The following is a 25,787-nucleotide window of genomic DNA, read 5'->3' on the forward strand; positions in this document are numbered from 1 at the left end:
GTCGAGCGGATAGACATGTACGGGTATGAAGACAACTTAATGAATCCATGGACCCTGCATGTAAGCAGGGGACTGTTCAAGCTGGTGTGTGGAGCGTATGCAGTTGGAGTTATATGGGACCCCTGATATTTCCAGACACGACTTTGACAGGTGAAACGTACGTAAGCCTCCTGTCTGATCACTTGCATCCATTCATGTCCATTCTGCATTCCGACGGACTTGGGCAATTCCAGAAAGACAATATGACGCTCCACAAGTCCAGAATTGCTACAGAGTGGCTCCAGGAACATTCTTCTGAGTTTAAACACTTCCGTTGCCACCAAACTCGCCAGACATGAATTTTATTGAGCACATTTGGGATGCCTTGCTATGTGCAGCTGAGAAGAGATCTCCACCCCCTCGTTGTCTTACTGATTTACGGACAGCCCTGTAGGATTCATGGTGTAAATTCCCTGCAGCACAACTTCAGACATTAGTGGAGTCCATGCCATATTATGTTGCGGCACTTCTGCGTGCTCGCGGGGGCCCTACACGATATTAGAAGCAGGTGTACCACTTTCTTTGGCTCTTCAATGCAAATCAGAGCCAACGCAGTACTGAGACACGATTAGTATTGTTTATGTCCACTAAATGTGTTAGCAATACACGGAATACAGTACTTAGTAATTTATATAACTGACCTAGAAACGCACCTCAACAAAATCTGTCTAAATCATCACAGGCTGCACTGCACTGCTAGATGGGTAACTTCTTTTTAGTCACCCTGTAGCGCCCTTCCGGGAAAGGCGATTTTCCTCACCACAAGCTGTGCTCGCCGCCTGATTTACACACAGACCGTGTATCTAGCTACACGACTGTCAGAGACTTTGGAGAGTGAAAATTCCTGGCAGATTAAAACTGTGTGCCGGACCGAGACTCGAACTCGGGACCTTTGCCTTTCGCGGGCAAGCGCTCTACCAACTGAGCTACCCAAGCACGACTCACGCCCCGTCCTCACAGCTTCACTTCTGCCAGTACCTCGTCTCCTACCTTCTAAACTTAACAGAAGCTCTCCTGCGAACCTTGCAGAACTAGCACTCCTGAAAGAAAGGATATAGCGGAGATATGGCTTACCCACAGCCTAGGGGATGTTTCCAGAATGAGATTTTCACTCTGCAGCGGAGTTACGTTTGGAAGGTAGGAGATGAGGTACTGGGAGAAGTGAAGCTGTGAGGACGGGGCGTGAGTCGTGCTTGGGTAGCTCAGCTGGTAGAGCACTTGCCCGCGAAAGTCAAATGTCCCGAGTTCGAGTCTCGATCCGGCACACAGTTTTAATCTGCCAGGAAGTTTGATATCAGCGCACACTCCGCTGCAGAGTGAAAATCTCATTCTGGGGACTTTGGAGAGTGAGGTGCGAAGACGGCTGTCCGCGCTCACCCTGAAGCCGTGGTGGTCGCGCTGCTCTGGGCTGATCTTGTCGGCGTCCGGCGCGTCGTACAGGGTGAGCTCGAGGCCGGTGGTGGGCCCCGAGGCGAGGCTGTGGCGCACCGTGCAGCGCGCCGCGCCGTCCCCGCCGCCCCCGCCACCGCCGCCCTCCACCCGCTGGTCACCGCCGCCCTCCGCCCGCTGGCGCGACCAGCTGCGGCTGCGACAGTGCGGCTTCACTTCCTATTACTTCTATACACTTCATGCTTTACGTAAATGACAAAATACGCCACTCGAGACTTCTGGCCTCCGTCTGGCTTTTCTCACCTAATTCCCAGCTAACAGGACATCGGGAAGTGGTCTCCCAGTAGTAGACTGCATCTACTGTTTATTTGTTTCCTTTTAATAAGTCTAAGAATAAGTTTGGAAGGGGAACTGAAACTCAAGAAAAAGAATTAAAATCTTTTGCCTATGACATTTTAATTCTGTCAGTTGAACGGAATGTACAACGTCTTGAAGAGAATTTATAAAGTGGACCTAAACAAAAGCAAAACAAGCGTAAATGGAATGTAATCGAACTGAATCGGGAGATGGTGAGAGAATTACGCTACTGGCCATTAAAACTGCTACACCAAGAAGAAATGCAGATGAAAAACGGGTATTCATTGGACAAATATATTATACTAGAACTGACATGTGATTACATTTTTACGCAATTTGGCTGTATAGATCCTGAAAAATCAGTACCCAGAACAACCACCTCTGGCCGTAATAACGGCCTTGATACGCCTGGGCATTGAGTCAAACGGAGCTTGGATGGCGTGTACAGGTAGAACTGCCCATGCAGTTTCACCACTATACCACAGTTCATCAAGAGTAGTGACTGGCGTATTGTGACAAGCCAGTTGCTCGGCCACCATTGATCAGACGTTTTCAATTGGTGAGAGATCTGGAGAATGTGTTGGCCAGGGCAGCAGTCGAACATTTTCTGTATCCAGAAAGGCCCGTACAGGACCTGCAACATGCGGTCGTGCATTATCCTGATGAAATGTAGCATTTCGCAGGGACCGAATGAAGGGTTGAACCACGGGTCGTAATACATCTGAAATGTACCGTCACTGTTCAAAGTGCCGTCAATGGGAACAAGAGGTGACCGAGACGCGTAACCAATGGCACCCCATACCATCACTCCGGGTGATACGCCAGTATGACGATGACGAATACACGCTACCAACGTGCGTTCACCGCGATGTCGCCAAACACGGATGTTACCATCATGATGCTGTAAACAGAACCTGGATTCATCCGAAAAAAATACGTTTTGTCATTCGTGCACCCATGTTCGTCGCTGAATGCACCATCGTAGGCGCTCCTGTCTGCGATGCAGCGTCAAGGGTAACCGCAGCCATAGTCTCCGAGCTGACAGTCCATGCTACTACAAACGTCGTTGAACCGTTCGTGCAGATGGTTGTTGTCTTGCAAACGTCCCCATCTGTTGACTCAGGGATTGAGACGTGGCTGCCCAATCCGTTACAGCAACGATGGTCAACTGCTGTTTTTGTATGAGAAATCGGTTGGAAACTTTCCTCATGTCAGCACGTTGTAGGTGTCGCCACCGGCGCCAACCTTGTGTGAATGCTCTGAAAAGCTAATCATTTGCATATCACAGCGTCTTCTTCCTGTCGGTTAAATTTCGCGTCTGTAGCACGTCATCTTTGTGGTGTAGCAATTTTAATGGCCAGTAGTGTAGTTTTGGAAATGAGACAATGAAAGGAATACATGATTTTTGATATTGGGCAGCAAAATAAATGACGATGATCGAACTAGATAGGATATGTAGTGCAGACTGGCAACAGCAAGAAAAGCGTTTCCGAAATATAGAAATATGTTAACATCGAACATAAAATATAGGTTTGAGGAAGACGTTTTTGAATGCATTTGTCTGGAGTGCAGTCTTTAGCGAAGCGAAGCGTGGATAATAGACCTTTTAGACATGAAGGAGATAGAATCTTGTGAAATGAACAAATGATGAGGCGCTCGACTGAATTGACAAAAAGATATATTTATTGCACAACTTGAATGTAATATCGGATTAGTTGAGAGGAAACTTCCTGATCGCATCACGGAATTATCAATTTCGTAATGGAAAACAGTTTGTCGGTTAAAAATTGTGGAGGGAGGCGTAGGCACTAACGCATTAAGCACGTTCAAATGGATGTGCGTTGCAGTAGTTATTCAGAGTTATAGCTTGTGCAGTACAGACTAACATGAAGAGGCGCATCAAATCAATCTTCAGACTGAAGTCCATAAAAGAGAAGAAGGTTAGTGTTGATTGCCCCGTCGACAGCGACGTCATTAGAGACAAAGCGCCACCTCGGATTAGGGAAGGATGGGAAATGAAATCGGTCGTGCCCTTTTGAAGGAACCATCTTGACATTTGCCTGAAGCGATTTAGGGAAATCACGGAAAACATAAATCAGGATGGCTGGAAGCGGGTTTGAACCGTCTTTCTCCCGAATTCGAGTCCAGCTTGCTAACCACTGTGCCACCTCACCCAGTGAAGTCCACAAAAACAACTTCATAAATTTAACACTAATTTCCTGAAACTGACAGAAAACATGCGTCGTAGATCTTATCGTTCTTACATGTCGTAGATCTTATCGTTCTTTCCTCGGCGTAATGTAACTGCGTTGCGATGCTAGTGACATTTTTGGGCGATTTGACATGAAGATACGTCAGTAGTTATTGGTTGCCATGTTGATGTCACTTTTAAGTAAAGTAGCTGAAATTAATACTACAATTATTTCAGGTTTGGAAGCATCTGAATGGGTTCAGAAATTCTCAGTCATGTAACGTTTAATTTGTGTTGTCTTTTGGAAACTTAATTATATTCATAATATTTCTTACTTAAATGTTGTACTTGACTTCGTTATTTGTAATTAATAACAGATAAAGGGATCAGGTGCTCCAGTTGCAGAAATTTAATTTTATTATTAACTTTTGATAGGGTGCCAGCAGTTATCCTTTACAAAACCGAATTACGCAATAACTACCATTTTTCATCACACACTAATATTAAAAAGAAAAAGTAGCATGCCAATCATTATTTCACGTTCACTTTTTATAGGTCTAAGTTATCGCTTTAAGACAAACCGAAAATCAGCAGGAGGATTATCATGGAAATGATATAATACATTTTATTTACCAGGTGGCACTTGGTGGTGAGTTTATATAGTGTGATTTGTGGTACTGCCTAGTGACAGTTTTTTTTTTTTTTTTGGTCATCAGTCTACTGACTGGTTTGATGCGGCCCGCCACGAATTTCTTTCCTGTGCTAACCTCTTCATCTAAGAGTAGCACTTGCAACCTACGTCCTCAATTATTTGCTTGACGTATTCAAATCTCTGTCTTCCTCTACAGTTTTTGCCCCCTAAAACTCCCTCTAGTACCATGGAAGTCATTCCCTCATGTCTTAGCAGATGTCCTATCATCCTGTCCCTTCTCCTTATCAGTGTTTTCCACATGTTCCTTTCCTCTCGGATTCTGCGTAGAACCTCCTCATTCCTTACCTTATCAGTCCACCTAATTTTCAACATTCGTCTGTAGCACCACATGTAAAATGCTTCGATTCTCTTCTGTTCCGGTTTTCCCACAGTCCATGTTTCACTACCATACAATGCTGTACTCCAGACGTACATCCTCAGAAATTTCTTCCTCAAATTAAGGCCGGTATCTGATATTAGTAGACTTCTCTTGGCCAGAAATGCCTTTTTTGCCATAGCGAGTCTGCTTTTGATGTCCTCCTTGCTCCGTCCGTCATTGGTTATTTTACTTCCTAGGTAGCAGAATTCCTTAACTTCATTGAATTCGTGACCATCAATCCTGATGTTAAGTTTCTCGCTGTTCTCATTTCTACTACTTCTCATTACCTTCGTCTTTCTCCGATTTACATGACAATTACATGCTCAAAACTCCAGATATGAAAAAATTCCACAGCAGGCGGAGAAGCGTCTCCCATCAGGCCGCGGTGTTAAGTGTCTCAGAGTATGGGGATCTTTCCCCTGACTTTTTGCAAAATTTGTTTTCGATATACCCTATCATACACAAAAATTATTTGAACGACCTGAATTGTGTTTCGCCTGATCTGAATGCCGCGTACATAACGTAGCTGTCCTCCAGGTCCTCTAATCTCTTTACAGTAGTCATTTGACTACAAAAAGGATATCAAAAGACACCACTAGTGAACACTGTTCTGTAAGGTAATCAGTCCAGACGTAAATCAACACCACGATGTTGTAAATACTAGGAAATGCGTCATTAGAGATGAGTCACTCCTTAACGCTTGTAAACTCAATTTTATTGCAGTAAATGACGGTTCAAAATGGCTGTCACACTCATTAGAATTTGCGCTAGCTAACTCCATTACGTAAGTCATTCCAGAAATATTTAGGCAAAATTGAACATTTTATGAACAAGAGATTATGTGACAATATCTGGAATCCTGAAGTTCTATGAAAGTTCGAAGTATTTTTGCTCTTTAAAAGGTTTTCTCACACCTGTGAAAGGTCGTTCCTGATACGTTTAATTTGTTATAAGATGAATGCTGAGCTAACCAGTTAAAGGCAAAATCGAATATCAGCGGCAAGCGCTTAATGGAAACCTCAAAACTAACATCGTATCACCAGTAATTTGTCTGCATTCAGGATTGAGCACTTCTTTGTGAACATGTCTGAACTGTAAACAACAGGACGAACTTTTTTGCTCTGGATTTGTATTGAAGACAAAACACCTAGAACCACCGTAACGAAGCAAAGCTATCATGCCTGTCAGAGACTCGATCATAGCAACGTTCGTCTTTGGTGACTAGGCATAAAGAGTCGAGAAATATCGAAGCTTCTACCAGTATCAGTTACAGAATATGAACTTGAAAATATTTGTGCTCTACCTGTAATCCTGTAAAGACTCTTATTTCCTTGTTAACTAACCGCGAAACACTTTAATATAATTTCAAGTGACAAAGTTTGCACGTGTTTAAAGCGAAGTCCCATGATATAAAATTTTATGATGGGGACTCGAACCCAGCATGTAATCAGATTGTTTACTAAGTAAAATCAGACGTTAGCTATCGATTTTTTTCAGCAGAAGTGAGATTTTTGGATTTGAAATTAGGATACATTTTCTTTGCCTGACCGGGAATCGAACCTGGCCATACCGCTGTAGTTTTCTGTAAATGAATTGTTTATCAGTACTGAGATGTGTTCGTGTAAGACCAGAAATAACGGCACGATCGTTATTGTTGAGAACACATAAAGAGACATTAAAAATGAAATTATTTATCACTAATAGTTAAGTGTACAAACGGTAGAGCTTGAAGTGAAACCATGGATATTTTTGTGCAGGACCAGGTTTCGAGCCTACATATGTGTTTTTCGGTGAGGCCCTGAGGAGTTTGCCATTTTGGGGAAAACAACGAAATGATCGAACTATATCGTTCCGTGTTAATTAACTGGTTAATTATCAGCAGACGTCTGACACGAAAATTATGCTAGTCTCTCAGTGGGATGTAAAATGCTTTTAGCTATCATTGCCTCGATTGGAAGCCATTTTGAAACTTTCATTATTTCAAGAAATTTATTAGATCGTGAAATACCGTTCAAGAGTGTGAAGTTACGAAATACTTCAATTATTACTGTCATTATCGCTGCTGACTTCCTCATTTTGCTGCTGCTACATGTGTGTTTGAAGAAAACTATTTAATGCATCTTAGTCATTTTTGGAAGCAGTGGCCCAAATACAGTAAATGGTTGCGGCGTTCTGTGCTAACTGGACCGTCCTTTTCTAGTTACTACTACTGCAAAGTACTGGAGAACGTAATCTTTCCTTCTGTTCGTCAAAGATTTTCGGGGGACAGCATAATTTCCCAACATGACCGTTCTCCTGTTCATGCGGCGATCTGCGTAAAACAGTGGCTTCAAATGAAAGGAGACGTTGAGCTGTTGGGCTGGCCTCCAAAGGTGATGACATCAGTCCCATAGTGCACGTATAGGCAGATATGGAGAAAATTATTAGATGCAGAAGACCATCATCGACAACCAAGACAGCGCTGTCCGAAGCAGTTCACTGCGCATGGGAAGAGATGTCGCAGGATAACAGATTCATGCGGATACTAGGTGCCTCTATTCCATAACTGCCAAATGCGGAAACTAGACACGGTACTGTTTTACTGTTAGGAGGGAGAAAATGTTTATAGCAATTGAACGATTTGTTCTCCGTCGAAGAGGAGGAAAATTCGTTTGTCTTACCTCCTTTTTTTCTAATTTACATGAAAACTAGGCTTACGATTTCACTTTTTTCCGTCATTTAAGAGATTCTTGATTTTAAATCATTTTACGAAATTTCTCGAAAAAGACTGAGAGAAACATGATACAGTTTTTTTTTAATATGTTGCTTGACTTAAATGCTGATGAAGGCATCAAAGAAAAAGTATTTCGTTTTTTTAAGTAGAAAAAAGCATACTGACGAAAGCACAGAAGAGATATCATTTTCCTTTAATGCGAAGCAGAAGTCACAGTTCATAAGAAAAAAGTGATACAAAGCTGGCGGTGTAGAAATAGTACACTAAAATTTCGCATACTTAATAATTCTCGTTGTCTTCTTCGCGGAAGTGACAGGATTCGAAACCCCTACCGGCGTATTAGAAACTGACCGCCTTACGCACCACGCCATTCTAACAATCTGATAAGCTAAACTTACAAAATGGCGTGTATGGTCTGTAGTGTAACACCTTTTCCATGACGATGAAATGACATACCGAGTGAAAGGGGCTCCTTGCGTCTTAGATGGTAAGGCAGACAATCCATCTGACTAAATTCCATGAACGGAGCTATAAAGAACGTAAGCTAATTGAATGTGTCACAGTAGGGGCTCTACAAGGTTTTATCAGATCCGATTGTTTTGAAGACGCCGTGTGTGGGAGAGTGTGAGAGATTAACGCAAGTGTCATACAATTTTGCCACAGTGATGGCGCAGTTACCCCTATGGCAACTGCTCATGCGGAAAATGGCTTCAGAACTATTGAAGTACATATCCTATTACAATGACTGAAGTGCGCCACAAAATTCAGTTAAATTATACACTTATCGGAGCTATCTTACTCGAACGTCTGATGCAATGATAAATATCTACTTGGTCCGTTCACAGCTGAGAATTTATTCAAGTATATCCCACAGTAATCAACAAGTATATTTACAAGAAAAATGGATCTCTTTTGATGCAGATACAAAAAGAAAGATAAGAAGAAACGTGCAATTCTGCTATTCAATACGTTTCTCACCTCCAGTTTTACCAGTATGGTCAGTGCTTCCGTAACGTTCGTCTCGGGTGATGATGCGCTAAATGACAAATAACAAACAGATTTTGTCAAAAACAGTCCCTTGGAGCCTTTTCTGAGCCTTTCTTGTGAAGTAGCTCGGTATTTCAAAAACAGACACTTCTGCTCAATCCTACAATGTATTGAATGGAGGCCGTACGATGGCTTATGACGCACAGCTTGTTTCATGATTTATTCATTGAATTTCGTTCTGGCCGCTTGCAGACCGAATAAAGAAAACGAGAACCACACTTACAAACTGTAGTTTTTATATGCGAGGTCCCAACCGACTTCTATATCAGCCAGCACAGTAAAAATCGAATGTGTTGCTACTAAGTCAACATGCGATATACCTTTCTTCATTACGTCCATATTTCTTAATGTAGATTACTGAGAATGTGACATTAGAGAGCAATCTTATCTTAGGTGCCATACATCAAATCTGGGTTCAAACAATGAATTTTACTTAGCCACTGTCACATCTTAAGTGGAAGACATTTAGAATATTTGATCGAGATGACAAGAAAGTACAGTATTAGACACAAAAGCTGGCCGCCTCAGAAACGAAGTTCGAGTGGTTCACTTACGGCAGCCAATATTCCTGGCCACCCGTCAGAATTACACTCCTGGAAATGGAAAAAAGAACACATTGACACTGGTGTGTCAGACCCACCATACTTGCTCCGGACACTGCGAGAGGGCTGTACAAGCAATGATCACACGCACGGCACAGCGGACACACCAGGAACCGCGGTGTTGGCCGTCGAATGGCGCTAGCTGCGCAGCATTTGTGCACCGCCGCCGTCAGTGTCAGCCAGTTTGCCGTGGCATACGGAGCTCCATCGCAGTCTTTAACACTGGTAGCATGCCGCGACAGCGTGGACGTGAACCGTATGTGTAGTTGACGGACTTTGAGCGAGGGCATATAGTGGGCATGCGGGAGGCCGGGTGGACGTACCGCCGAATTGCTCAACACGTGGGGCGTGAGGTCTCCACAGTACATCGATGTTGTCGCCAGTGGTCGGCGGAAGGTGCACGTGCCCGTCGACCTGGGACCGGACCGCAGCGACGCACGGATGCACGCCAAGACCGTAGGATCCTACGCAGTGCCGTAGGGGACCGTACCGCCACTTCCCAGCAAATTAGGGACACTGTTGCTCCTGGGGTATCGGCGAGGACCATTCGCAACCGTCTCCATGAAGCTGGGCTACGGTCCCGCACACCGTTAGGCCGTCTTCCGCTCACGCCCCAACATCGTGCAGCCCGCCTCCAGTGGTGTCGCGACAGGCGTGAATGGAGGGACGAATGGAGACGTGTCGTCTTCAGCGATGAGAGTCGCTTCTGCCTTGGTGCCAATGATGGTCGTATGCGTGTTTGGCGCCGTGCAGGTGAGCGCCACAATCAGGACTGCATACGACCGAGGCACACAGGGCCAACACCCGGCATCATGGTGTGGGGAGCGATCTCTTACACTGGCCGTACACCACTGGTGATCGTCGAGGGGACACTGAATAGTGCACGGTACATCCAAACCGTCATCGAACCCATCGTTTTACCATTCCTAGACCGGCAAGGGAACTTGCTGTTCCAACAGCACAATGCACGTCCGCATGTATCTCGTGCCACCCAACGTGCTCTAGAAGGTGTAAGTCAACTACCCTGGCCAGCAAGATCTCCGGATCTGTCCCCCATTGAGCATGTTTGGGACTGGATGCAGCGTCGTCTCACGCGGTCTGCACGTCCAGCACGAACGCTGGTCCAACTGAGGCGCCAGGTGGAAATGGCATGGCAAGCCGTTCCACAGGACTACATCCAGCATCTCTACGATCGTCTCCATTGGAGAATAGCAGCCTGCTTTGCTGCGAAAGGTGGATATACACTGTAATAGTGCCGACATTGTGCATGCTCTGTTGCCTGTGTCTATGTGCCTGTAGTTCTGTCAGTGTGATCATGTGATGTATCTGACCCCAGGAATGTGTCAATAAAGTTTCCCCTTCCTGGGACAATGAATTCACGGTGTTCTTATTTCAATTTCCAGGAGTGTATAAGTCGCATTCACGATCTGGCAACACTGTATGATGCAGAAGTGTATGGAGGAAGTTCTGTCTGTCTTTTTGAGGTGTTACAGAAACGTATCTGCTTGTGGTGCAGTGGTAAGCTTTGTGCTCTGTAAATGTAAAGTTCCACGTTCGGGTCCGTACAATTCCCTGGCTTCTTTAAATCCTATATTGGATATCTGATAAAGTTGTCAGTCTGATGGAAACTCCAACATAATTCGTTTCATTTTCTAATCCACATGCAATAGCAAAAAGTTCGAGAAACATTCCCGACAAACAGCTCGTGCCTACGTCAAGAAAAAAACAGTTTACGCTCGAAAGCGTCCACTCTCCACAGCTGCTACCGGCTACTGGCCATACAACGTCCGCTGCGAATGTCAAGACGCCTCTAACTAGATGAACATGGTGCGGCGCTATGTGTGTATTTATCAACGTTCATTTTCTTCCTTGAAGTTCTCGTGTTACGATTTGTATTTTTCTAGCCTGAAACATTTGAACGTTGCTCAAGTGTGATAAACTATAGTAGCAAGTGGAAAAAGTCCTAATTTGCGGCATATTATTCGCTATGTGTTTAGCAGTGTTCGAAAGCAGCAGAGGCAGCGCTGAATCTTTGTCTTGTGTGTGGGGCGAGTTATTTTGGGCGAAACACATCAGAAAACGACTTTTTTGCTCCAAGAAATATCGTTCCGGCATGAATGAATTTGCACATTCAAGAAGCCTCGATAGCAGACATATGTGATGGAGTGCGACTATTTATGCGTTGTGCGGCATTTGCATTCAATAGGCTAGGTTCAGATGTCGGGAGCCGGCCGGTGTGGCCGAACGGTTCTAGGCGCTTCAATCTGGAACCGCGCGACCGCTACGGGACTGATGACCTCAGATATTAAGTCCCATAGTGCTCAGAGCCATTTAACCATTTTTTTTCAGATGTCGCGAGCAGTAGTACGGCATGCTCTAATTTAAAACAACAAAAATCAGAGGTGCGACGATTAATGCATTTTTGCTTGATCGTCGTCAGTTGTCTCATTGAGAATTCCCATGCAGTATTCCTACTGATGACTAGGTATGATGTATTTATATTAACTTCTTAAGAAGAATTAATGGCTAAGCCCTAACAAAAGATATATAATCGAGCAGAGGGCAGTGTGAACATAATATTTTGCCTATGGTGCCTCAGAAAGAGTGTTGTGCATTACGTAAACGGCCGCAGGGGAGAGTATACCGCACCTGCTATTTTTGCCATGAACTAAGACACGTATGGGTCGCAGCGTACGAAAAACGACCTACAAAACTTCGTCACGTGTTGATACTACCAAGATTTTGCAGTCTGTCGATTTCACTAACAAAACTATCTAGGAGTTTGAAATGTCATATGCACTTATACTTCTGATCTTCCACCCTCAAATGTTTATTTTCCAAGCTCCTTATCGAAAAACAGTCAAGAAAATTCTCCTCTGGACGAAAATGCACTTCAAACCTGGTTCGGTGACATTTTTAGCTCATGGCCAGTATGTAGGCATGGTTGTGAGATGATAACCTGTTGGCGCTTAATTTCTCTCTGATGTTTACTGTTGCGTTCAATAAAATAATAGAGAACGCCATTAAAATATGCACTGCAGTAATTCATACGAAATGCAGATTACCACAATATCCTTATGACGAAAGTCTACTTTAATGAAACATAAAATATCCGTAACAAGAATGTGCCTATATCAGCATTAATTAATATTACCCATTCTGGACTTCAAAATGGTCTGTGTTTACGTGATGTCCTACGTCACAGTGAAGTGGTTTGGAAATTTGACATTCCAAAAATAAATAAATAAATAAATAAAATAAAAAAGTAAATAAATAAAATTTCCTTACCGCTTTACCACCTGACTGCCAGTAGCTCTGTTGCAAAACTGCTAAAAATGTATCCTCCACCGCGACTGGAACCAAAGACCCCTACTTTAAAGGCAACGACGTTACCTCACAACGAGGGGAATACCGCAGCGTTGTACTCTCCCTTATTGCTTCAGTTAAACTACATGAGGACAGGTAAGTTGCAGTGTAAAAGACGAGATTAGCTGCTATTTCCACGCCGAATGACGTTTCTGGATTCAGAGCCATAAATTGATGACTTTATTCACACATTATGTGAAAATAACTCAGATTATTTAATGGAAACCATACAAATATCTCAAGTGAGTTTTGTAGACTAGTTCTGTGTCATCCAGAAAGTAACTCTTCGGTCACAGGGTTCACTTCTACCAGGAAATACCAGCCTTGAGCGGTCTGGGGAGTAAGGATAGTTCGTGTCTCAAACGCTTGGCGGCCGAGCGCCGAAATGATTAAAGCGTATGTCAATGAGCCTTATTCACCTGTCTGTAACTCGGTATACAGACTAAAGCGGCGTCACTAATAATGCTCAGATGTGCCGACTGAAAGCTAAACAACAAGAATCATTAACTGTCACAATTACTTGTGTTTTTTTGTCTTGAGTGTACTGAAACTAAAAATTTCAGCTAGACATGTTTCACCTTTTGAGAAGATCTGCCTTAGTTACAGCGTAAATGTTATGAGTAGGCGGCACACCTGTTTTATAATAATACCTTGTAAAATATTTTTCTTGAGATCGATGTCAATGGTACTGTCCATCAAAGACAGACACACAAATAAAGAGACAATAATGCAGCATCGACTGCAAAACTTAATGCTGCGAATAACATGAAATTCCAAATCGAGAAAGGTTGCTATGTAGGAAACCATAAGAAATGACAAAAAATGCAGGCCCAAAATTCCACTGAAAATCAAACTAGCGAACGTGTGGAGCGCAACTTCGATTACAGCTTCTGCTAACGTGAAAGGAGAATCAGTTGTTATTAGAAAGTGGAACAAGGAACACAAAACACTGACAGTAATGCGTGGAATAAGTCATCCTCGAGTAAAACTGTCGTTCAGTCCATAAATACTAAAATAAAGACACGTATCATCAATTCTTCCAATTAAAATGATGCTGATGGTGTGTCAGTGAAAGTGGAAAGCGCCTTTGTTGAAGAGCTTCTCAACGTGCATTATGCTTAAGACAGAGAGAAACTGAAGTAATAAGACTTTCACCAATCTGAGCGTGGTGGTGAGATTCTATGCATCACTTACTCAGAATGTTATTGGAAAAGGAATGAGCTTTTGGCGTCATTGGTCGGGAGGCCCCTTACGGGGCAGGTCCGGTAGCCTGATGCAGGTCTTACTAAATTCGATGCCACATTGGGCGACCTGCGCGCCGGATGGGGATGAAATGATGGTGAAGACAACACAACACCCAGTCCCTGAGCGGAGAAAATTCCCGACTCATCCGGGAATCGAACACGGGCCCGTAGGACGGCAATCTATCACGCTGACCACTCAGCTATCGGGGCGGACAGACTGTTATTAATTTAGCCCTTAACGTTTTAATATTAATGACACCTTTTGGCTACCACAATATTCACATGAGAACTATCGAGTTCCACTGCGGCGGTACAGATGGGCAGACGGTTCCAGAATTTGCAGAGACTATCCACATGCTATCCATTTGCTGCTAAATCATAATGCCAGATTACCATCACCTGAGATTATAGGCCGTACTTAAATCTATACCTGTCAAAGAACTGCGCAACATTGCGTGAATGACATTAACTTCACAAACCCTCTCCGTACACATCACACAGTCGCAATATATGCCAGTTAATTGCTGGAAAATAATGTATGCTCACATTTTTCTGCCAACGACTGAATTTCTATCTCAGGACTGTCACTCCATTACTGAGGCGGTAAATGAGAGTTATCATCTACCACACCATCGTTAATGCCAACTCCCCCCCCCCCCCACTTCCCCCGCCCCCGCCCCAGCCAACACAGTCACAGTGGATGTCACATAAATTATGACACCAAACACAGATTTAGACCTAAATTAACCAGCTTCTTATAAGCTTTTCTGAGTGAGTATTCTGCCGTTGCTCTGGAGAGAAGTGCTTAATGAATATTCTATACTGCTATTGACTAGTGTTACCACTCTTCAGGCCTCGGAAAATTGTGAAAATAAGCGACAGAGAAGCACTTGTGAATTAATAAATAACAATCAGTGAGATGTGGTATTCTGCACAAGTCACCTGATGATTATGAAAAATTGCTTTTTGCCCTACACGGCACTTCACTACAAATATAAAGATTTCGCCAGCAATCTGTTGCTTAAATTCGTTGCGGTCTTTATCATTTACGATAGAAGAGGTCGGAAAAATCTCGCTTTGAACAAACTATTGCGGCGTGATTTGAGCCTGTGGCTGTAGCTTTAATGGCACTTATCTACTGAGGAATCAAGAACGTGAAGAATATTCTCTCATTATTATAGTACAGACTACGGCAGAGAGAAGCAGTTTAATTATTTATTTTATGTTTAATTTAACATACTGTACGTATTTCCAGCATGTTTTACTCATCATGAGACGTTATGCATACAGAAAACATTAGGATAAATTATCTTAATCTAACTTAGCATAGAAGTGTTCTGTTCACTGTTAGCAGCTGGAGGGCCTGTTGGAGTATTTGGAGTGGGGCTGCGAGTGAGTAGTCAGAAATCAACGTTAGGTGGTGCCTCCTGATGGCGTGGAGCTGTATCTCGTTGGGATTGACATCATAGCGTACGTGCGAAACACATAGCTTTGCAAAAGTTATTGCGGTGCGGAACCGTGCGATACACTTTTATTGCACTTGCGTTAGCAGCTGTTAAATTCTCACTCTCTCCCACACACGGTATCTCCAAAACAAGCAGATCTGATAAAACCTAGTAGAATACTTACTGTGTCACATTCAGTTAGCTAACGTTCTCCATAACTCCGTTCACGTAAACTCAAAGTCAGATGAACTGTCTGCAATTTCCTCGAAGAATTACTGCGGCACTTTCTCTTTGTTTATCACTTATTTTCCAAGGAAAAGGTGTGACATTACAGAATATGTCGTAACATTTCGTAAGCGTAGCGTGAGCGATTGTTAGACTGGCGTAGTGGTTAAGGCGGTCAGTCTCTAATCTGGTAGTGAGGGTTTCAAATCCTGTCACTTCCACGTAGCTTAATTGCTGGTGAGAGCTATTAGTTTGGGAGAACAACAAATGGTATTAAATATGCGTAATTTTAAAGCATCACGTCTACACCGCCGGTCTCGCAGCACATTTTCTCTTTATGTACTGTGATTTATGCTTGGCGTTAAAAGAAAATGATATCTCTTTTCCGCGTTCGTTGGAATTGGCGTCCTGCCTGCATGCAATTAAAGAGAGCACAAATCCACATGATGTTTTTCCCCACGTAAAAGAGCTAAAAATTATTTCTTTGATGCCTTCATTGGCACTGACGTCATGTGGCATGTGACCAAAAAAATCAGTTTCATATTTCTCTCGGTCTTTGTGATCAAATTACATAAAATAATTTAAAATCAAGAGGCTACTGAACGACTGAAAGGAGTGGAATAGACAGCCTCCCTTTTTTAAAGGGATATGACAATCGAAGTTTCCTATTCTTTGAGGGAGAACAAAAGATTCATTTGTCTTAAACAATCCGCCCCTCCCCCTCCCCCCTTAACAACACAATAATTGAGTACTGTATCCAGTTTCCGTCCTCTACAACTGGATTTAGCCACCAGCGAATATGGGCACCAAGTTTCCGACCGGCCGCGGTGGCCGTGCGGTTCTAGGCGCTACAGCCCGGAACCGCGGGACTGCTACGGTCGCAGGTTCGAATCCTGCCTCAGGCATAGATGTGTGTGGTGTCCTTAGGTTAGTTAGGTTTAAGTAGTTCTAAGTTCTAGGGGACTGATGACCTAAAATGTTAAGTCCCATAGTGCTCAGAGCCATTTGAACCAACCAACAAAGTTTCCGAATGAATCTCTTACTCTGTCACACACTCTTCCCACACATCATGAACTGATGAACTGCTTCGGACGGCGCTGTCTTGGTTGTCGGTGATTGTCTTCTACACCTGATGATTTTCTCCATCTCTGCCCACACGTGCGCTGTGGGACTGAGGTCAGCACTTTGGGAGGTCAGTGCAACAGCTCATCGTCTCTGTTCATTTGAAACCAGTTTTACACAGATCGCCCTATGGATGGGAGAACGGTCATGTTGGAAGATTATTCTGTCTCCCGAAAACCTGTATTTCGTAGTGGTAATGACGAGAACAGGGACAGTCCAGTTAGGGCAGAACACTGCAACCATTTGCTGCGAAATAAATATTTCCCCGTATTTAGGCCACTGCTTTTAAAAATTACCAAGGAATATTAAATGTATTCTTCAAACATGCATGTAGTAGCAGCAAAATGAAGAAGTTAGTAGCGATAATGTCAGTAATAATCGAAGTATTTGGTAACTTCACATTCTTGAACGGTATTTCTGGATCTAATAAATTTCTTGAAATAATGACAATTTCAAAGTGTCTTCCAGTCGAGGTTATGATAGCTAAAAGCATCTTTACATCCTTCTTGTATGAGACTATCATAATTTTCGGATCAGAAGCCTGTATAGTTAATCAGTTAATACAGAATTGCAAGACTGCATTGCAGTTCCTTCTTTAGATCGTAGCACAAATGACAAAATGATAGATATCGAAATAGATGACAGAGGGATAGAAAAACAATTAAAATCGCTCAAAAGAGGAAAGGCCACTGGACCTGATGGGATACCAGTTCGACTTTACATAGAGTACGTGGAGGAACTTGCCCCCCTTCTTGCAGCGGTGCACCGTATGTCTCTAGAAGAGAGTAGCTTTCCAAAAGATTGGAAAAGGGCACAGGTCATCCCCGTTTTCAAGAAGGGACGTCGAAAGGATGTGCAGAACTATAGACCTATATCTCTAACGTCGATCAGTTGTAGAATTTTAGAACACGCATTATGTTCGAGTATAACGACTTTTCTGGAGAGTAGAAATCTACTCTATAGGAATCAGCATGGGTTTCGAAAAAGACGATCACTATTTATGCACGAGACCACGAGACTCAGAGGGCCATAGACACGGGTTCCCGGGTAGATGCCGTGTTTCTTGACATCCGCAAGGCGTTTGATACAGCTCCCCACAGTGGTTTAATGAACAAAATAAGACATATGGACTATCAGACCAATTGTGTGATTGGGTTGAAGAGTTCCTAGATAACAGAACGCAGCATGTCATTCTCAACGGAGAGAAGTCTTCCGAAGTAAGAGTGATTTCAGGTATGCCGAAGGGAAGAGTCGTAGGACTGTTGCTATTCACAATATACATAAATGACCTTGTGGATGACATCGGAAGTTCACTGAGGCTTTTTGCGGATGATGCTGTAGTGTATCGAGAGGTTGTAACAGTGGAAAATTGTGCTGAAATGCAGGAGGATCTGCAACGAATTGACTTATGGTGCAGGGAATGGCAATTGAATCTCAATGTATACAAGTGTAATGTGCTGCGAATACACAGAAATAAAAATCCTTTATCATTTAGCTTCAATACAGCAGGTCAGCAACTGGAAGCAGTTAATTCCATAGATTATCTGGGAGTAGGCATTAGGAGTGATTTAAAATAGAATGACCATATAAAATTAATCGTCGGTAAAGCAGATGCCAGACTGAGATTCATTGGAAGAATCGTAAGAAAATGCAGTCCGAAAACAAAGGAAGTAGGTTACAGTACACTTTTTTGCCCACTGCTTGAGTACTGCTCACCGGTGTAGGATCCGTACCAGATAGGGCTTATAGAGAAGATCCAACGGAGAGCAGCGCGCTTCGTTACAGGATCATTTAGTAATCGCGAAAGCGTAATGGAGATGATAGATAAACTCCAGTGGAAGACTGTGCAAGAGAGACGCTCAGTAGCTCGGTACGGGCTTTTGCTCAAGTTTCGAGAACATACCTTCACTGAGGAGTCAAGTAGTATATTGCTCCCTCATACATATATCTCGCGAAGAGACCATGCGGATAAAATTAGAGAGATTAAAGCCCACACAGAGGCATACACACAATCTTTCTTTCCACGAACAATACGAGACTGGAATAGAAGGGAAAACCGATAGAAATACTCAAGGTACCCTCCGCTACACACCGTCAGGTGGCTTGCGCAGTATGGATGTGGATGCAGATTTAGAACTAAATTTTTTCAGCGTGTGTAATTTGTAAGCTAAGGCATCATACTTTATACGAACACATGGAGGTAACAAATGTCGGATTCAGTAGTCTGGCGGATAAAAAGTAGTTTCTTAGTTTTGAGTTCGAGTACAGCTTCCATCACGTATTCAAAACACACACGAAGAGATCTCCTTCACCTCTAATGATGACAAGTGAAGAACATCAGTTTGCACCGTAGTTCAGAATCCGCATTATAAACATCATATGCCTTCGCTAACAAATGGGGGCATAGCCGGATTAGGTTGGGCCATAGCAGAGGCCGAAGTCGCGGCAAACAGAAACTCTATCGCCAGTTAGCTTCCTTACACTAGAAACTTTACTATATTTAATGAGCCAATGATCATTTATAGTCACAGGGCTCTTATTTTATGTGAACTTGAGATTATGAAAAATTGGTTCAGGTCTGTAGTCTGTGATTCAAATTCGTGTTACCTTACTCACACGGAACGATATAGTTCGATGATTCCTTTGTTTTCCCCAGGATGACAAATTCCTCTAGGTCCCCACGAAAGACACATATGTGGGTTCGAATCCTGGTCCATTTTAAGCCCTACCATTAGCACACGGAATTACTGGCAATAAATAATGTTCATTTTTAAATTTCTTCATATGTCGTCAACAATAAAGGTGGGTGCTATTATTTCTGGTCAAACATACACACATCCCGCTACTCGTGAGCAAACCATTCGTGGATGGAAAACAACGGCAATAAGGTTCAAATGGCTCTGAGCACTATGGGACAACATCTGACGTCATCAGTCCCCTAGAACTTACAACTACTTAAATCTAACTAACCTAAGGACATCACACACATCCATGCCCGAGGCAGGATTCGAACCTGGGACCGTAGTGGTCGCGCGGTTCCAGACTGAAGCGCCTACAACCGCTCGGTCACCCCGGCCGGCGATAAGGGCCGAATTCGATTCTCAGCCAGGCAAGTAAATTGTATCCCCGTTTCAAATAGTCCTCAGCTCGTGGTCTAGTGGCTAGCCTTGCTGCCTCTGGATCACGGGGTCCCCGGTTCGATTCCCAACCGGGTTGGGGATTTTCTCTGCCAGGGGACTGGGTGTTTGTGTTGGCCTCATCATATCATCATCATTATCATTCGTGATAGTGGCTAGACTGGACTGTGCAAAAAAACTGGACTGTGAAAAAATTTGGACTTTGTACGGGCGCTGATGACCGCGCAGTTGAGCTCCCCACAACCCAAACATCACCATCATCATCATTTCAAATTCAAATATCTCGTTGCTGCTGAAAGAATTCGATATCTAACATCTGATTTTACTTAGTTAAGAGTCTAATTACGTGCTGGATTCGAGTTCCCGTCACAAAACTTTACATCACGGCACTTCATTTTTTCGAATCTTTGACGCTTGAATTATATTAAACATTTTTCGTGGCTAGTGAACAGGGAAATAAGGATCTTGACAGGATTCCAGGCGGATCACAAAAATTTTCAAGGTCAGGTTTGTTAATTGATACTGGTTAAAACTTCGATATTTCACGACGTCTTTATGTCTGTCTCGGTCAGGCACGAAAGGTTTGCTTAGTTACAATGGCTATAGGTGTTTAGTTTCAACACAGATCCAGAACAAAAAAGTTTGTCATGTTTAAAATTTAAACGTCTGCACAAATAATTGCTGAATCATGAGTGGAGAGAAATTACTGGTGATATAATGTTAATTTTGAAATTTCCATAGAGAGCTTGCCGCTGTTAATCCCGTTACTTTTAACTGATTATGTGATGGAGTTAATTAACTCAAATTCTACTGCAAGTGGTAGTGATTTTGAAATGTCATTTACTGTAATAATATTGAGTTTACAAGAGTTAAGGACTGTCTCATCTCTAATGAGGCATTTCCTAATATTTCCAATATCGTGGCGTTGCCTTACATCTGGACTGATTACCTTAAAGATAGTGATCTCTTGTCGTATCCATTTCGTTTTATCAAACGACTGTCTTGCGAACAAATTAGAGGACCTGCAAGACAGCTACGACATGTGGGCCGCATTCAGATCAGGCGAAACGCAATTCAGGTGGTTAGGATACTTTTGGGTTCATAGTACATATCTTTGACAGGACAGCTGAGACTTCATTTCGCCATGAAATTGCTTTTCAGCTTCGTAACGTGTAACGTCCTTTTCCACACTAAAATAAACACACAGGCACCAAATATGCCCCTTTCTGAAAGCATTCCTGTATAATCTTGAGTGATGCTTAATTTACAGCTTCAGACAAAAATGGAGTCTTCATATAATCAAATATAATTTCCACTCTCAATGAGTATTTTTTACTGCGTCCACAGCATGCTACCTTGGACCACTGTCTTAACTGGTCTCTATCAGGTTCCCAAGCGGAAATGTGACTGTACATCATTACAGAAGACAATTTTTATTTTTGATCAATATTTTTTTTTTCTTTCTTGTGTTGGGACTCTGTATGCTCGAATAAATGCGGGGGAGCATATCTGTGCACATGTATTCCTGTTCTGGGTAGTATTAGTATTCCTGTTCTGGGAAGTATTAGTATTCCAAAGCTACCTTCTTGATACATTTGAATGTGTATGGGAATCACTGCACGAGACAGAGAAATATTTTGTGAGGGATACACAAGCAGAGTTGCAGGTAACGAACCGGAAGTCTGATAGAAAATCCAATACTGATGAGATGTTACTTCAACGTCAAACATCAAATCCGTCCAATTAACTATGGTTTGACGAACGATCAGTTTATATGTACATTGATTTCAGTAAAGTGAGTCATGACGTTCCCATAAAAGGACGGACTCATGTACGGTTAATCAGCATGCGGTGACCACGTCAAGTTAGTAGTTAAAAGGCTGCCATGATAAGACACTGGTATTAAAAAGGCAACTTATTTTACTTACATACTAGTGAAGCAAACAACATGGTGGCAATGAAGAACTGTAAACTAGACAAGAGAAAGAATACGAACAGTGTTCACGATCCAAATTCAAGTTTGATGCTGTGCGGGTACAGACTGATATGTAACAGGAGGAAGGATTCGGACAAAAATGAAACGAGAAGTAAGGGCTGAAACGGAAAAATGAGAATACCAGATCCAAATAACAAATGTAGAAATTTAGAATCATGTTATCATGGCTAGTCAACTAATGAGTATTGCAGTCCATACAATAATCGTGGTATCAAATAAACTTAAATAGCAAAGGAATAATTTGCATTAAACATCACTAGAAAATTGGATGAGGTCAATTAGCAATGAAGTGGAGGTTTCAGTAATTATTTTCGAATCGAGTGAAGTGGGATCCATAGCAGGACAAAAGTTATTAATAAACTGAAGGATACACTGGGACCTAAATTGGAGAAAAAAGTGTATCGAGATTCAAGATATGAACAAAAGATAACAATAAGTGTTTAAAAAAGGGGTTCAGGCGACACTCTATCAATCTGGAAGGACAGCTGTAAAACGACAACTGAAAAAGAAAAACAAGCAAATCAAATTGTAGAGCAGATGACGGCCAAAAATTTAAAGGCCGTAGAGTCATAAGTAAAAACAATTGTTTGCTGGTGGAATGGTAACACTTTAAGCTTGCATGGATCGGTATTTACAAGATCTGGCAAATATAATTGAATGATATACAGAGGAAGAGTAGGAACTGATGAATTGCTGGATTTCACATCAGGAATCAAAGAAAAAAATGGTTATCTGTAAGTAAATGCGAGTATTGGTGGCATATTTGGGCATGCATGATGGTGTAGTAACTAAGACATAAAATCAGGAGTTTGTGGCCTTTAAGAGAGAATGTAGAAGGTGGTTAAAAATTTTTAAAAAAGTTATCAAATAAAATTTATAGAACATTGATGAAAGGAGACGCTCGAAATTAAGTTTAATGTAAATCATAGAATTTCACTTACCGAAATACATTGACGGAAAAAAAATCGCAGCACCAAAAAATAAGTAATATAGAGTCATCAAATTTCACGAATACATTTGTCTAGATAACGTATTTAAATGATCAACATTGGGAGAGAACAGGTTAATGAAAGCGAAATTGGAAATATGGAAAAGAACTGGCACCGTCCGAACGGGCCTTGAAGGCCCAACGGTACTCACCAGCCGCCGTGTCATCCTCAGCCCTTAGGTGTCACTGGATGCGGATATGGAGGGCATGTGGTCAGCACACCGCTCTCCCGGCCGTAGTCAGTTATCGAGACCGGCACCGCTACTTCTCAGTCAAGTGGTTGCTCAAGTGGGCTCACAAGGGGTGAGTGCACCCCGCTTGCCAACAGCGTTCGGCAGACTGGACGGTGACCCATCCAAGTGCTAGCCAACCCCGACAGCTCTTAACCGGTGATCCGACGTGAATGGATGTTACTATTGCGGCAAAATCGTTGGCGCAAATGTGAAAATCTTGTGCAGAAATAACCGGTATACCCGCCAGATCGTTGAATGCAAACTTGCATGCTTTGTGTTGTACAGGTGCCTGATGTCAGTTTGTGTTACACTTGGTCGGTAAATACAGGGACCGTTCGCGCTGTTTGTGGATGACGCTGGAGTTATTGTCCGATGGTGTTCCATATGTGCTCTATTAGAGAGATATCTGGCGATCAAATAGGGCAAGCTAACATATCGACACTCTGTAGAGCATGTTGGGCTACAATAGCGGTATGTGAGCGAGCGTTATCCTGTTGCAAAACACACCCTAGAATATTCATGAATGACAACACAAAAGGATGAAACACCAGACTGAAGTAAAAATTTGGAATCAGCGTGTGTGGAATAGACACGAGAGTACTCCTGCTGTCCTATGAAATCGCACCACAGACTATAACTGCAGGTGTAGGTCCAGTGTGTCTAGCAAGCAGATAGGTTGGTTGCAGGCCCTCAACTTGCCTCCTTGTAACCAACACACGGCCATCACCTTACCACGACCAACCTCAAAGGTAACTGAAGCAAACCTGATTTACATCATCATAGCGGCCCCACTAGTGCTACACGTATGCGACTGGCGCGAAATTTGAATAGACATCATCTTCAAATACAGAAACACGCCTACCAACTTTTGTTTATGTCGCAGTACTACCTCTTAGTGCTTCGATTTTTTCCTCAATGCATATTTTTCAGTTAAATACTAGACTTTTCTCTGGAAGATATGTAATATTTCTTTGACAATGCCAGCTGCTGTTTGTACTTGAGATAATTAAACTGTAGTGAAAATGTAATATGAAATTGCTATTAGAACAGAAAAGTACTTACCAATGCCTAGATGCCTCCGAAGTGAGCGAATTGAAGCTGTAGCAGAAGCCTCCCTCGGTACGTTGTAGCGAGAATATTGAAGTGCAGTTTTGGAATATACCTTGCCATATGCACAAACCAAGCATCTTTTCTAGTGGAGGCATCACCTGCAATAATACTGCCGAAAATGTTCTGCATGTTCGGCAACTTTATGATTTCGTCACCTACGGCTACAGTGTACTTATTTATTTAACATATGATGGAAGAGAAGTATAGACAACTATTTACAACAAATATAAACATTTCTGTTACCGATATACACAATCTGAAGTTCGTAAAGGGTTAATGACTCCAAGTCCAAATTGGAAATCCAGTCAGAAGCTTCTGCAGACAAATTGTGAAGGACTTCCACTGTTGCTTTGAATGCTCTGAAAGAACATTCAAACGTCATGTGACCTACTGTTTGCAGATCTTCACTGCAGTCATATTCAGGGTAGGACTTTCATTCACGTTGGTGCAGCAATACTCCACGTCTGTCCCAGCCAATTCTGATCCGATTCAGTATGCACCAGTGTTGTCGGAATAGATGAAAAATCGGGTGGTCGCTCCCACGGAGTTTTAGATGTTGATGCCGCAAGGAAGTTTGCTCCAGCATTGACTGATTCACGTTCAAATGGCTCTAAGCACTATGGGACTTAACAGCTGAGGTCATCAGTCCCCTAACCCGAGGCAGGATTCGAACCTGAGACCGTAGCAGCAGCGCGGTTCCGGACTGAAGCGCCTAGAACCGCTCGGCCACCACGGCCGACACTGATCCAGGCATCTTGCATTTCGACTTGACTACCGTTTATGCTGATGGCTGTGGGCCACGATGGTTTTCTAGACGTCAGTCATTCGGATTCCGATGACGACCTTTCTGAATGAATTGGTAATTCTGGGTTGTTTTTTGTTCTAGTGCAGCAACAACTTTGATTTTGTGATGGATAGTGGTGTAATATTACTAAAGTCCGGTAGCCAGATCGTGCTTGTGGGACGAATACACATTGTGATGAGGGGCATTGTATGATTGAGCTGTGTGGCAATTATTTTGGTGTGAGCGTTGTTTAACAAGATGCAACGGCGATATTCTGCGACTGAGTATGAAAGAGCTGAAGTTGATGATCTGAGGTCTTTCTTAGTGGCACCACAGTGTGACACGACAGTCGTTTGCTGTCATTTGGAGAGAGAAGTTTGATCGCGGGTCGCGCTTAAAGGGCGCGCGCACGACAGCCGGTGACACCGCCGGGGGCAGTCGGCGGCGTGCGAGTGGTCAGCAGCAGATCGCTCCACATGGACCCGTCAGTTTCAAGCGGCTGGCGATTACGTGACGTGACGAGGCTTTACCTCGTTCCAGTGCACGGCTTTAAGACAATGGTTTATCCACGTCTGCGTTGAATGCACGAAAACGCAAATTAATAGGACAAAGTACGATACGGCAAATGAAAGAGCAGTCGAGACGAATCAGCTGAGACGCTGATACGATTTATACGAATTTCACATTAAAAGACATTAAATAAAAAAATTTGCAACATGTGCAAATTAC

The 25,787-nt window shown here is 42.9% G+C and overlaps 1 protein-coding gene and 1 non-coding gene across 2 annotated transcripts in view; both read right to left on the reverse strand.

Moving 5' to 3' along the window:
* Positions 1-25,787, reverse strand: part of LOC124795788 (sodium channel protein Nach-like) — a 136,986-nt gene that overhangs the window by 84,156 nt on the left and 27,043 nt on the right. The window contains exons 3-4 of the mRNA XM_047259869.1: positions 24,227-24,372; positions 1,417-1,516 (exon numbers count right to left, since the gene is read on the reverse strand). Coding sequence (XP_047115825.1) covers positions 1,417-1,516; positions 24,227-24,372 — 246 coding nt within the window. The remainder of the gene's footprint in view (positions 1-1,416; positions 1,517-24,226; positions 24,373-25,787) is intronic.
* Positions 902-976, reverse strand: Trnas-cga. The gene has a single exon. It is a non-coding gene; the product is annotated as a tRNA-Ser (tRNA).

The sequence above is a fragment of the Schistocerca piceifrons genome, chromosome 4 (genome assembly GCF_021461385.2).
Source record: "Schistocerca piceifrons isolate TAMUIC-IGC-003096 chromosome 4, iqSchPice1.1, whole genome shotgun sequence".
In the NCBI taxonomy this organism is placed as follows: Eukaryota; Metazoa; Arthropoda; class Insecta; order Orthoptera; family Acrididae; genus Schistocerca; species Schistocerca piceifrons.